The following is a 13,315-nucleotide window of genomic DNA, read 5'->3' as shown; positions in this document are numbered from 1 at the left end:
CCTATACCCCACCTCTCATATTGTCTTTTTCATCTTTATATTCTAATTCATCACCAGTAGCAAAAATAATTTAAAAACTTTGTTTCTTGGTCTTTTTAAGAATAAAAAGTGTAAGGGGGCAGCTGGGTAGCTCAGTGGATTGAGAGCAGGCCTAGAGACGGGAGGTCCTAGGTTCAAATCCGGCCTCAGACACTTCCCAGCTGCGTGACCCTGGGCAAGTCACTTGACCCCCATTGTCTACCCTTACCACTCTTCTGCCTTGGAGCCAATACACAGTATTGACTCCAAGATGGAAGGTAAGGGTTTAAAAAAAAAAGAATAAAAAGTGTATATATGAAAATAAAATATATTTTTCATTATGTTATTTCTCTTTTCAAAAACTTCTTTGCCTATAGAATAAATACAAGCTCAAGAGGCTAGCACTAAAGACCTTCTACTTTCTCCTTTTATAATCATGTTATCCACTACTCACCAATATCAACTCTTTGCTTTCCTTTAACTTCTCTGCCTCTTGTTCTCAGAATTTCGTCCTCCTCCTTTCCTTTGCTAATAACATTCCCATCACTTGGCACTTCAGTGCTCCTTCTCTCCAGCCATCCACACCTTATCTTTTCCATGAAGTCTTTCCTGATCAGGCCAATTCACAATCATTTCTTCTTCCACTGATCTCTTATATCACTTAGTCTCTGGGTCACTTATTATCTACTGCCTTGTATTATTGTTAACTGACTTCCTATTTATTTTTTAGATATTCTCAATAAAGTCATCAGCTCCTTGAGAGTGTTAGACACTGATACTCAATAAATGTTTACTGATTGCCTTACTAACTGAAAGCCACAAACCAAATTCCAGGACAGGTATCTTGGGAAATTCTGCCCAATGTTCTATTGTACTTAATTCTCAATTAGGTGGGAACTGCTTCTCCAGCTTATAGCTCATTCAATCCTGTTTTTTCCCTCCTTTTCCTCCTCTTTGCCATTTTGTGGCCAATTAACATTCTCATATTAGGGCAAACTGTTTTTTATCAGTTTCTTACCCCAGTAACATGAGTAGTGCATTAAAAAAGTTAACACATAACATTTTTGTTGAATTAGTAAAGGATGATAAAAGAAATTAATGCATTCTGGTATTTATTATTCCCTTGTTAAAGATTTTGATGGGTGGGGTGGTAATTTGTGGTTATAATGATGTTTGAGGATTACTTGTGAATTTTTTTAATCTGGAGCCTTTCTGTTCTCCTTTAACAAGAAGTACAGTTTCAACTGTAAAGGTTGGCATGTTCTAATTCCAATTAATGGGACTAGGAGATCTTCAGTTTCTTTTGAGAATAAACCATCTAAAGTGATTTTTTATTTCCCTCTCACTCAGTGTGAGCCTATATACATAAAGTTACTACTAGACAGAAACAGACATCAAAATTCAACTCAACAACCACTTCATTAAGCACCTAATATATGCAAGTTTCAAGCTAAGGTTGCAGGAAGGTTGATACTTCATTGAAAAAATGATGGGTTAGACTCAGTGAGTTCTAAGCTTCCTTCCAGCTCTAAATCTATGACTCCTATATTATTCCTTAATATTTTATTTATCTCAACTATTTCTATTTCTATTTTTGAGGGTTCATAAAGTCTCACTGAGTAGAATCTGAAATAGAATTCTAGGGTTTGATGCCACCAGAATAATGTCAAACACAAATAGAAATATCTGGAGAACCTTACTCTCTCCCATTTGATGAATCTGCACAGGATAAAATTTAAGGACAATGCCCAAGGGACAATGGATACATGGTTAACACAAAAACAGGTTGTTGTATCTTACCAGCAATGACTTTTTTAACCTTTTTCTTCCTTCTTAGATTCAATACTGTGTATTGGTTCCAAGGCAGAAGAGTGGTATGGCCACTGCTGGGTTTGTACCCCAAAGAGATAATAGTGAAAAATACATGTACAAAAATATTTATAGCCCTGCTCTTCATAATGGCAAAAAACTGGAAAATGATGGAGTGTCCCTCGATTGGGGAATGGCTGAACAAATTGTGGCATATGATAGTGATGGAATACTATTGAGCTGAAAGGATCGATGAACTGGAGGAATTCTATGTGAACTGGAATGACCTCAGGAATTGATGTAGAGTGAAAAGAACAGAACCAGAACATTATATACAGAGACTGATATACTGTGGCATAATCAAATGTGATAGACTTTTCTACTAGCAGCAATGCAATGACCTAGGACAATCCAGAGGAATTTGTGAGAAAGAACACTACCCACATCCAGAGAAAGAACTGTGGGAGCAGAAATGCAGAAGAAAAAACATATGATTGATCACATGGTTCTATGGGAATAAGATTGGGGATGTTGACTTTAAGTGATCACTATTGAAAATATTAATAATATGGAAATAGGTTCTGAACAATGATACATGTAAAAGCTAGGTGAATTGCTTGTCAGCTCTGGGAGGGAGGAGGGAGGGAAAGAACGTGAATCATGGAACAATGGAAAAATACTCTAACTTAAATAAATAAATTAATGATTTTTTTAGAGGGTGGTAAGGGCTAGGCAATGGGGGTTAAGTGACTTGCCCAAGATCACACAGCTAGGAAGGGTCAGAGGCTTAATTTTAACCTAGGACCTCTCATCTCTAAGCTCTCAATCCACTGGGCCTCCTAGCTGCCCCTTAACCAACAATAAATTAAAAGAAATAAGGATTACTCAAGAAATCTACAAGTCAGTCAATAAAGATTAATTACAGACAAGCTGTGTTAAGGAAGTGAGTTGGCAAGGTAGCAAGAACAAGGGTAAACAGATGGGTAAACTAAGTCCTTTACTAGTACCTACAGAGTGTTTAAGGATCAAGAAGCTAGCTTCTAGAACTCTGTATAAATTTTCCATGAAATATGAGTGGAAAGTCCCAGGTTCTGTTCACCACCATCTTATCAATGAAATCTCAAATTCTGTGAGGTCATGAAACATCATGATGGTAGAACTAAACTGAAAGGAATGGTAGCCTAACCTCCTCGTCGCAGATGATGACATTGAGCCCAGGGAGCTTAAGTGATTTTCCCCAGGTCACAGAGTAAGTGGCAAAGATAGGATTGGAACTCATGGCCTCTGAATACAGTGCTCTACTCTGACTGCCTCCCCAATCAATACCTCTGGTCCTAATCAAGAACCTTCTTAAGCTGAATGATGATGCATTAGCCTGATCTAGCAAGAAGAACAGAAGGCTATAGAACTCAGGAGACCAGGATTCTAGTCCAACTCCATCATTAATTAGCCACTTGACTAACATGCTTCAATTCAGTAAATATTACCTAATAGGGAGACATTACTGGGCAAGTAATTTACCTTCCCTGGGCCTCAGTTTCCTCACCTATAAAATGAGGATTTAAGAACAAAAGATCTCAGAAGTACTGGCCAGATCTAAAATTCCACAGTTTCTATTTACTTACTCTAATTACTTTTTACTCTCTCTTTCTATACCCTTCAATAACTTTTCATTATTTCATTCCCCTTGGTGCCCCCATAATCCATGCTGCCTCATTCCTGAGTCCCTAAGAAAGCAACTGATGATATCTATATTAACTAGCTTATTCCTCATTCCTAGCTCTACCTGAATTTTAAAAGAGGACCTGAAAGGAGAGCAATTGGTTTACACTGGAATTAAATGCAAACGGTAGAGTCCAAGCTTGACAAGTTAATTGAAAGTCTGTCATTTTAGTTGTTCTTTGGGGTCTATATGTGACTTTGACAGAGGTTGGAAGAGGAGAATACTCCCACCATATAGGAAAGTACTCTATTTAGGAGCCATGGCCAGTTCTCCCAGCAACGAGTTAAGCTCTTTAACTTATAGGGCAGTGATTCCCAAAGTGGGCGCCCCCTGGTAGGTGCTGCAGCAATCCAGGGGAGCGGTGATGGCCACAAATGCATTTATCTTTCCTATTAATTGCTATTAAAATTTAAAAAAATTTAATTTCCAGGGGGCTAAGTAATATTTTTTCTGGAAAGGGGGGCGGTAGGCCAAAAAAGTTTGGGAACCACTGTTATAGGGAAAGTAGAACATTTTCTTCACCTAACGCCTACACTGGCAACTTTTGTTATAATACTTAGCTTGAGGCTCACTTTACTTCTCTGGAACTTCTTCATCTACAAAAAAGAGGATAGCAATACTCTTTCACAGACTTGTAAGGAAAGTGTTCTTTTGTGCCCAAAAGCCCTATAGACATGCGAGTTAACAGAAAATTCTCTCTCTAATAATAACTAGGCTCCAACTGAAGCTAAGAAAAAGAACTTCATTAGGATCATGAGCAAAATTTGATCTTAAATGACAGAGGAGATTGTTTGGAGAGAGAAAGGGAAGGAAAAGGGGGTAAGCACTTATTAAGTGCCAACTATGTGTCACAAATGTGCTAATATCAGAAATTTACATCCACCTGTTTTCTATTCCTTAATATATTTGTATTTTTAGCTTCTAATTGTATAAAGACTGGTAAGCTTCCCTCCCACTTTCCATTTTGTTCTACTTTCTACTTCGAAGAACAAAAGTAACTACTGAAGATGGAAAGAATTCTGGATTTTTAGTTAGAAGACGTGGTTTCTAATGCCATCTCTACCAGGTGCTACCTGTGTGACCTTGGGCAAGTCACTTAACTTCCCTAGAACTCTGTTTTTTCATCAGCAAAATGAAGAAGTTAGAGTGATGATTTTTTAAGGGTCCTTCCCCACTCTAAATCTATCGGCGCTTCAAACAACAAAAATATCTGCACTGGAGAAGGAAAGAGTTTCCAATAATTTTCGAGGCTTCCATTTTAAACTCCCTAAAGCAACCCAAAACCTATTCCCTAAGCCATGGCTCAGTGAGTCTATAAAATAGAAACCTGTTATTCCCCACATCACCTTTTTGGGCATGCTCAACTAAAAACACTCTGCATACCATGCCCTTCCCTCCCCTCCCCCCATGCCCCATGCTTGGTTTCTAAGGACTGAATTACAACAAAGGTGGCTTGTACTTAGTTGAGGAGCAATGTAAAAACCATCGTTTATTACAGTACGAGCAAGTTTTTCTTTGTTCTTTTGACTTTAAAAAACAACATACTCAGTGGTAATGTATTTAAAAATATCTCCAACCACTACAACTTAGCTGGATGAATTCTTGTTGAAATTTATGTAAGGTTCTCCTCACAACATCTGTAAAATTCCCAAAGGCACACGGGTCAGACTGAACCAACAACTTTCTTTAAATGGAAACCCCCCAAAAAGCTGACGATTCACGTTTTAAATTAAAATACCAATCTCATAGACCTTAAGTACTAAATCTCCAGAGAAAGTTGTCTAGGCATTAGTGTAGAGAAGATTTTAAAACCTTACTCAGCAACTCCCAGAGTAACTGTGCCAGAGTCCAAAACATCTACTTTGCCCGCTGAACTTCCACTTTAAAAAAAAGTCGATGGGTAACCTAATAGTTCAGGAATCCAATGCAGATCCCAAGGAGCAGAGGGAAAGGGAAGGAAAGACAATGATCGAATTCATCACAACAGGCTAGACAAAATGTGTTGCCTAAAAGTAGCTCCCTACAGACTCGTATACCTGTGTAACAAGCCAGAAAATGGTATGCCAAAGACGACGAAAAACGATACCTATGTTGAGACATTTGCCTTTAATCCTTAAGAAACAGCAATAACCACTACAGTGACATCTACCTTGTCTGGATGCCCTCCTTCGAATCTTCATTTTGGGAAATGAAGGCCATGAGTAGTTAAAAGGCGAGTCTGAATCTGAATCCATCTTCTCTGTTTGATCAAGAGATCCTCAGGAAGCCTTTTGCAGCATTCCAAACCAGTCAAGTCTAAGTGTGATGCAAAGTCAAGGAAGGAATGGGGCAGGATCAAATAGCTCACTAAGTCAGGGGAGGGAAAAGCAGTAAATGTTTTGTTCCCTTCAGGCGTCCAGGCATGTAGACAGAGCAGCCTGTAAATATTAAAGCTAAACTAGGAGAGTGCTTGGCTTTTTTTTTCTTTAAAGAGAGAGAGAGAGCCCATGAGAGAGAAAACTAGAAACAACACTGATACATCACAGTCCAGTTATTCAAAAGGTCATTGGGAGCAAATGAATCATTAACTCACCTTTTCTCTTAGCTGAAAATGGAAATGAATAATGGAGGAAAGCCAGGATTGAAAGTGACTAAGAAAGCAAGCCTTTGGGGACTGTTTTTTGAAAAAACGCAAAGCAACTCATCTTCAAAAATAGGGATTTGTTTTGCTTTGGGGTCAACCGTATAATAAGAAAAATATTTTTTTCTATGCCCATTAGATTAAAAGTTTGAACTTGTAAAGCAGATACAAGCAGAAAGCTTGATGCTGCCTGCCAGGTTGTATATCTCCTTGGTATTAGCAGCCTTGGCAGTGTTTCAGATCTCGCAGCTGAGAAAGCATCGATAACCTGTCTAACAATCCAGATTCCCCATGTTTTCAAACCAAAAGGGCAGAAAGCCTCAGTATTATAATGAAAAATACTGATCTCATTAAAGAAGTCTTACAGTCACGCATGGTGTGATTGATCTGGGTCTTCTTAGAGCTGTCTGGGAGTGAGGTCATCGGTCCAGAGGGTTTTGTGAGCCTGGCACCTTTACAGCATAGTTCTAAACTTTCAGACCCTAACAATACAGCTAGTGACTAATTTACAACAAATCATCCCTTCTTACACAGTCTCTCTGAACAATTGACCAGTAATTAGCATTCAGTCAGAACCCATTATCCCCTCCCCCAACATCTTTTCTCCTTACAAAATTAACTTCACTATTCTCCAAAAACAAACACTTCCAACAGGCTAGAATTAACCAAAGCCTGTGCAAAAATGTTACCGCCCAAGATTCTCCAGGAATCTCTAGTAAGTCCTTAGTGATTCTGGAGATAGCACTTATAGATGGGTTTTCATTTATTTTTAGGAATACTTTTTATCTTTTCATTACTTCCCACCTACCCCACTCCAGGTTGACTCATCACTGGGAAAAAAAGATTAAGAGAGAGCATTCCAGGGAGAGCTAACAACAACAACAACAATAATAATAGCAGCTAACATCTATATAGCACTTACAATGTTCCAGGCACATAGAGGAAGCTAGATGGCTAGAGTGTTGAGACTGGAGTGAGAAAGATCTGAGTTCAAATGTGACCTCAAATGCTTGCTAGCTGTGTGACCCTAGGCAAGTCATTTAACCTCTATTTATCTTAATCCAATGGAGAAGAAAGCAGCATACCACTGCAGTATCCTTCCCAAGAAAAGCTTTTAGGCAATGTGGTCCACAAGGTCATGAAGAGTCAGGCACAACTAAACCACACCAACAATAGGACAGGCACTGGGTTAAGTGCTTTATACTTATCTCATTTGATCTTCACACTAATCTTGGGAGGAAGGCAAAAGTGTTATGCTCTTTTTTCAGAGGAGGAAGCTGAAGCAAGCAGCGGTTAGGTGACTTTCCCAAGGCCACATAACTGAGACCAAGTCTTCCCAACACCAGGTCCGGCATTCTATCCACTATGCCACCTAGCTGCCCAATGGATACAATAAAATGTCCTAGTAGACCTCTACCTCTTTGCAACGAAAGGAGAGAAATTTTTCATTGTCTTCTCCAGCACTTTATTCTCTTATTCAAGTCCTCAAAAGTCTAACTTCATTACTATTTTCTTCTAGTCTGTTTCCTGAATTTAGGAAGGAAGAGAGATTACAATACATGAACCAAATCAGCATGGAGCTAGATGATGGGGATGTGTTTGATAATATTTTAGTTCAATTACATTACAAACCTAGGAAGTCATGATTGCTGCATCAGCAAAATTAGCCATTTGGAGAAAAATTATTAACTTCTAGTCACAAACAGAATTGTATCAAGTGCTCAGTTTGTTATAAAATTTCAATTTATGTAAAATTATTTCTGTTTGAATTAATAGCCAGTTTTTTAGATGTTCTTATTCTGTCTAGCTAAATAACCATCTGCCCAGTGACAAATCACCTAAGCTCTCTGGGTTTTCATTTTTCATCCACAAAATGGGAAAATCAGGCCCTTCCAGCTTGAAGTTTCATAAGTAGTAAATCAGGACAGTAACGTTATTTTCCCACATACACAAGGGGCAAGCTAGGCTCTCCCTCAGTCTCATCCTTCTACTCTAAATGACATACACTGACTTTTAAAAGAATCCTTTAAAAAATAATAGCTATCATTAGTAGATTGAGATATGTGATAGTGTTCTAATCACCCAGCAATAGAGAAAAATCCTTTCATAGCAACTTCAGAGTATACATGTAATATGGGTATGAATAAATAACTTGTGGGAGGCAGAGCTAAGATGGTGGAGGAGTAATAGGAGCTTCCTGAATCTCCTTCCAACCAATCATTGCAGAGCATTTCAAAAAGACAGAAATCAAAATCAGACAAGGGGCTCTCCCAGTGGATGCAGCCCTGGAGGTAGGCAGTATTTGGAGATTTCCATGCTATAACAGGATGAAATTACACTTATCAAAGCGCAAGCCAGGTCACCTTCCTCTACACCACCTACCGAGCCAGAGTCAGAGCACAGGCCAGGGCAATCTCTAAATTCTCAGGGGCTAGCTGAGACTTACTCCTGAAGACAGTGCAAGGCCTTGGCAGCAAGACTTGGGACCCAAGGCTGAAGAGTGCAGAGATTGGGCAGAGACAAGGCTATCCACAGCAGAGGCAGCAGGAACTGGAAAAATAGCCTCAGGACAAAACACTTTAAGGCACCCTACACAAATAACTGCCTGGCCTCCTCACATAGGCTTCTGGTTGGGAAGGAAAGCTACTACCAAGGCAAAGCACTGCAAGACATTCCAATCCACTAGTAGCAAAAGGAATAGACAGCAGCAAAAAAAAGCTTTTGATCCCTGATAATTTCTATGGAGAAAAAGAGCAAAATACAGAAGCAACAGCAGAGAGTGAGAAACAAGCACCCACAACCAAACTTTCCAAAAAAAAAAATGGAAATTGATCACAAGCTCTGGAGCAGGGGTCAGCAACCTTTTTGGCCATAAATGCCACATTTTTTAAAATGTAATTTCATGAGAGCCATACAGTGCACACAGTGAGCGCTCCTGTAACAGTGCGTGTTCCTGTAACAGAGCCTGAAAAAAAATTGACTTTATGGCTCCTGCAGAAAGAGCCATATCTGGCCCTCAAAAGAGCCAGATATGGCTCAAGAGCCATACATTGCCGACCCCTGCTCTGGAGGAACTAAAAAAGGAGTTCAAGAATGAGGTAAGAAAGATAGAAGAAAAAGGGGAAGAAAAGTGGGGAAAAGAAATGAAAGTAATACAAAAAAGAAAATAACAGCTTAAAAGACAAAATTGCCCACATGGAAAAAGAGACATAGAAATCAAATGAAGTAATAAGCAAATCAGAGACCAGAATTGACCTGGTGAAAGCCATGAAAAGCAGGATAGACCAAACCAAAAAGGAAAATCAAAAGATCATAGCTGAAAATCAGTCTTTAAAGGCAAGTAGAAGCTAATGATCTCACGAAACACCAAGAATTAATAAAGCAAAATTAAAATAATGAAAAAAATAGAAGGAAACATGAAATGCCTATTTAAAAGATAATGGACATGGAAAACAGATCCAGGAGAAACAGTTTGAGAATTATTGGTCTACCACCAGAAAGCCTGGAACAAAATAAAAGCCTTGACATCATATTACAAGAAATTATCCAAGAAACCCAGTTGGATTGCTCGTTGGCTATGGGAAGGGGGAGGGATGAGGGAAGGGAAAGAATATGAATCATGTAATAATGAGAAAAAAAATTTTAATTACTATAATTAATTAATTGATTAAAAACAAAATAAAAACAAAAGGGATACACACCCAAAACGAAAAAAGAAAAAGAAATTATCCAAGAAAATTGCCCTGATATTCTTGAACAAGAGGGCAAAATAGATATTTATAGAATCCATAGATCATCCCCTACATTAAATCCTCAAAAGACAACCCCTAGGAATATAATAGCCAAATTCAAGAGCTTCCAGGTCAAGTAGAAATATTACATGAAGCCAGAAAGAGATAATTCAGATATCAAGGAAACCTAGTCAGAATTACACAGGATCTGGCAACCTCCACACTAAAGGACCACAAGGCTTAGAATATGATATTCAGGAAGACAAGAGAATTGGATCTACAACCAAGAATCACCTACCCATCAAAACTGACTATATACTTTCAGGGGAAAGCATAGGCATTTAACAAAACAAAAGATTTCCAAACATTCCTAAAGAAAAGACCAGAACTAAATGGAGGAAAAGGGAAAAAAGAAAACAGAAAGGAAGTATTTAAACACTTATTATGTGTCAGATACTGTCCTAAATGTTTTGCAAGTATTATCTCATTTGATCATCATAGCAACCCAGGAGGGGGGAAGAAGGGTTATTATTATCCTCATTTCAAAGTTAAGGAAACTGAGAGACAGTAGTATATCTTATCTCCCTAGTAGAATATAAGCTCTATGAGGCCAGGACTTCCATTTTATATTTTTTACCAGCAGTGAAAGGGTCAACCAAATAGCTCAATAGAAAGGACACTGAGACTGGAGTCATCTAGCCTCACATACTTACTAGATGTGTGACCCTGGGAACTCACTTAACCTCTGTTCCCCTTAAGTCATTGGAAAAAGAAATAGCAAATCACTTCAGTATCTTTGCCAAGAAAATCCCTCAAATGGGGTTACAGAGTGGGACACTACTGAAAAAAGACTGAACAACAAGCTCATCCTACAGGACAATAAAATTGTCCTCTTTCTTCATTAAATAGATTTCAACATTTATGTGCCCTTATAAATGAACACACCATAATCCACCTATGTTTATACATATTCTATATTGTACATAATAAGCAAGAGATTTTCAAAACATGTTTACAAGAAAAGTAAAGGAAATTAAAAAATAAAGATCCAATGGGTACTTAAAAAATAGCCCATTTCTCATTTCCCTCTCAGCATTTTTCTTAACTTTATGAAAGAACAAAGAGAAAAAAAATGAAGAAAAATTTAAAGTTAAATAAGACTTTAATAAAGTTTTGTATTAGTGTTTTCATTTTACAGATGAGGAAAATGAGGTTTCTAGAAATTAAGTACTCAAAATTGCCCAGCAGGTCAGTGGCAGAAATGCAGTTGAAGTGAAATAATCAGACATTCCATTTCAAGGTTTCCTCCATGACCTCAAGCTGAAATGAAACCACATTCAGTTGCATTTGATAATTCATTTTTGTCCTTTTTTTCCAAAAGAAACTTTTTTTGGGGGGAAACTATGATGAAAAATTGAAGGAATGGAACTTAATGGGTCTCTTAGGAATTATTCCTAGATTAATTCTAAACCCAAAGTTGAATAAGTATGAGACACATGCTTCTTTTTTAAACAGCACAGAATGGAGACAGAATAGGTGAATAGATTGTATAATATCATGAACAAAAAACATTACAATAAAACTGAAATCAATACAAATGAATTTTATAGAGAGCTCTTCAATGCAAAAATGTTCTTAGAAAAATGTATGGATGAAATGATCTCTCTTTTATTGGTGGGTAGAAACTACTGAATTCCTGGGCTTCTATAAAACCTAAGATGAGTCCCAAGAGGTGGCTTACACCCCTGAAGGCAGGACCACTGGAGTTCACAGTCAATAATTTGGGACCACAGAGCCTCCATCATCATCAGCTATAAAGGATAAAGGGCCATCAATGGAACTTGTTAAGAAGTTTAAGAGAGACAATCAGTTTGAAACAGAGAAAAGAGGAGTTGCCCTGAAGGAAATGATGGCTTAAAATCATTATTATTCCCTTGTGTTGGACTCTTCCTCACCCCATTTGGTGTTTTCTTGGAAAAGATATTAGAATGGTTTTTGACATTTCCTTCTCCAGCTCATTTGACAGATAAGGAAAATGAGGCAAATGGGGTGAAGTAATTTATCCAGGGTCACACAACTAGTACATGTCTGAGGCCAGATTTGAACTCAGAAAGATGAATTTTCCTGACTCCAGGCTCCCCACTCCATGCACTCTATCCACAGCATGGCTTAGCTGCTCTTAAACTAGTTCATTTATTGAAATCTTTTTACCTATATCTATGAAAACCTAGATATGTGCTATCTTTGGAGATTTCTTCAAGCAAAATCTAGATGGAATCAAAATGAGCCAAATAGATCTTTACATATAGTATTTCTACAATCCTTTAAGTTTGGACTGGTTCATGAGAAGAGTAAAAAGAGTAAGACCAAGAGAACATTGCAAACAGCTACAGATTTAATATTTGAAGAAGAACTTGTGAATGTTCACCTCCAGAAAATGAACCGAGAAGTGGAAGCACAAAAGACATAGACTATATAGTTTGCCAGATGATACCAGATGTTATGGAGAAAGGAGGGAGGAGCAAACTAAAAAATAATTAATTTTAAATTTTGGCCCTGGTCCATTGAAGTCCAGAGCTTGGAGAGGTATCTCACAAATTATATAGTTTTCTGTGTATGTAATTTATCCATTACTAATGACTTTAAGCATCATGAGAGTAAAAGCAGTGCCTTATCTAAATCTCATAATTTCCAACAGCATATGGCATAACAACCTGCAAAGAATTGGTTATTTGTTTTCTTTCATTCTCATGGAGGACCAAATGACATCACTATGTCAGAGTTGATATACAAATTTGCCCATTTGTAGCTGATCAGATCAATATGAGCTCAGAAGGCACTACCACAGGCTGGTCACAAATAGCTCACATGAACCTTTGGGATGGAAATGTCTTTAAATTTGTGTATCTCACGTTTCTTTTGAGCTACTGCAGTTCTGCTTTGCTCTACCATCTTTGATGTGGGCACTCCATGCTAGATGGTCCTACACAGAGTAAGCACTTAAACATATTATATTTTTCAATTGAATTGAATAGACAGAATTCATGCCCAGTCCATGACCTCAATTTTTTTAAGTACTAAATTATATGAAGTCTCTAAGTTACCTTGGGGGAATCTAATAAGACCTTTAACAGTTTTATTACTTCATTATCTTTGTAAAGACAATTGAATTGTTCTTCACAACACCCTCAGGGCTGTTCCCACTGAAAAGTTCTCATTAAATTCAAACAAAGGAAATCATATTAATCTTAATGACAAATCTTAGTTCTGGACAACATAAAATATTTTCACCTCCTTCACTTAGAGAAATGGAGGATTAAGGATGGAAACCTGTATATCCATTCATATATTGAGTCAGAAATTGTTTTCCTAATCCATTCCAGTTATCTGTTTCTCTTTACTGTAAGGAATGGT

General features: G+C 37.7%; 1 protein-coding gene across 1 annotated transcript in view; it reads right to left on the bottom strand.

Moving 5' to 3' along the window:
* The window catches only part of ARHGEF28 (Rho guanine nucleotide exchange factor 28), a 152,701-nt gene extending 146,917 nt beyond the window's left edge, over window positions 1-5,784 (bottom strand). The window contains exon 1 of the mRNA XM_044663055.1: window positions 5,700-5,784. Within this exon, the coding sequence (XP_044518990.1) occupies window positions 5,700-5,784 (85 nt within the window). The remainder of the gene's footprint in view (window positions 1-5,699) is intronic.
* Between the last annotated feature and the right edge of the window lie 7,531 nt (window positions 5,785-13,315).

The sequence above is a fragment of the Gracilinanus agilis genome, chromosome 1 (genome assembly GCF_016433145.1).
Source record: "Gracilinanus agilis isolate LMUSP501 chromosome 1, AgileGrace, whole genome shotgun sequence".
Taxonomy (NCBI): domain Eukaryota; kingdom Metazoa; phylum Chordata; class Mammalia; order Didelphimorphia; family Didelphidae; genus Gracilinanus; species Gracilinanus agilis.
This window is presented reverse-complemented; position numbering and strand designations above follow the sequence as displayed.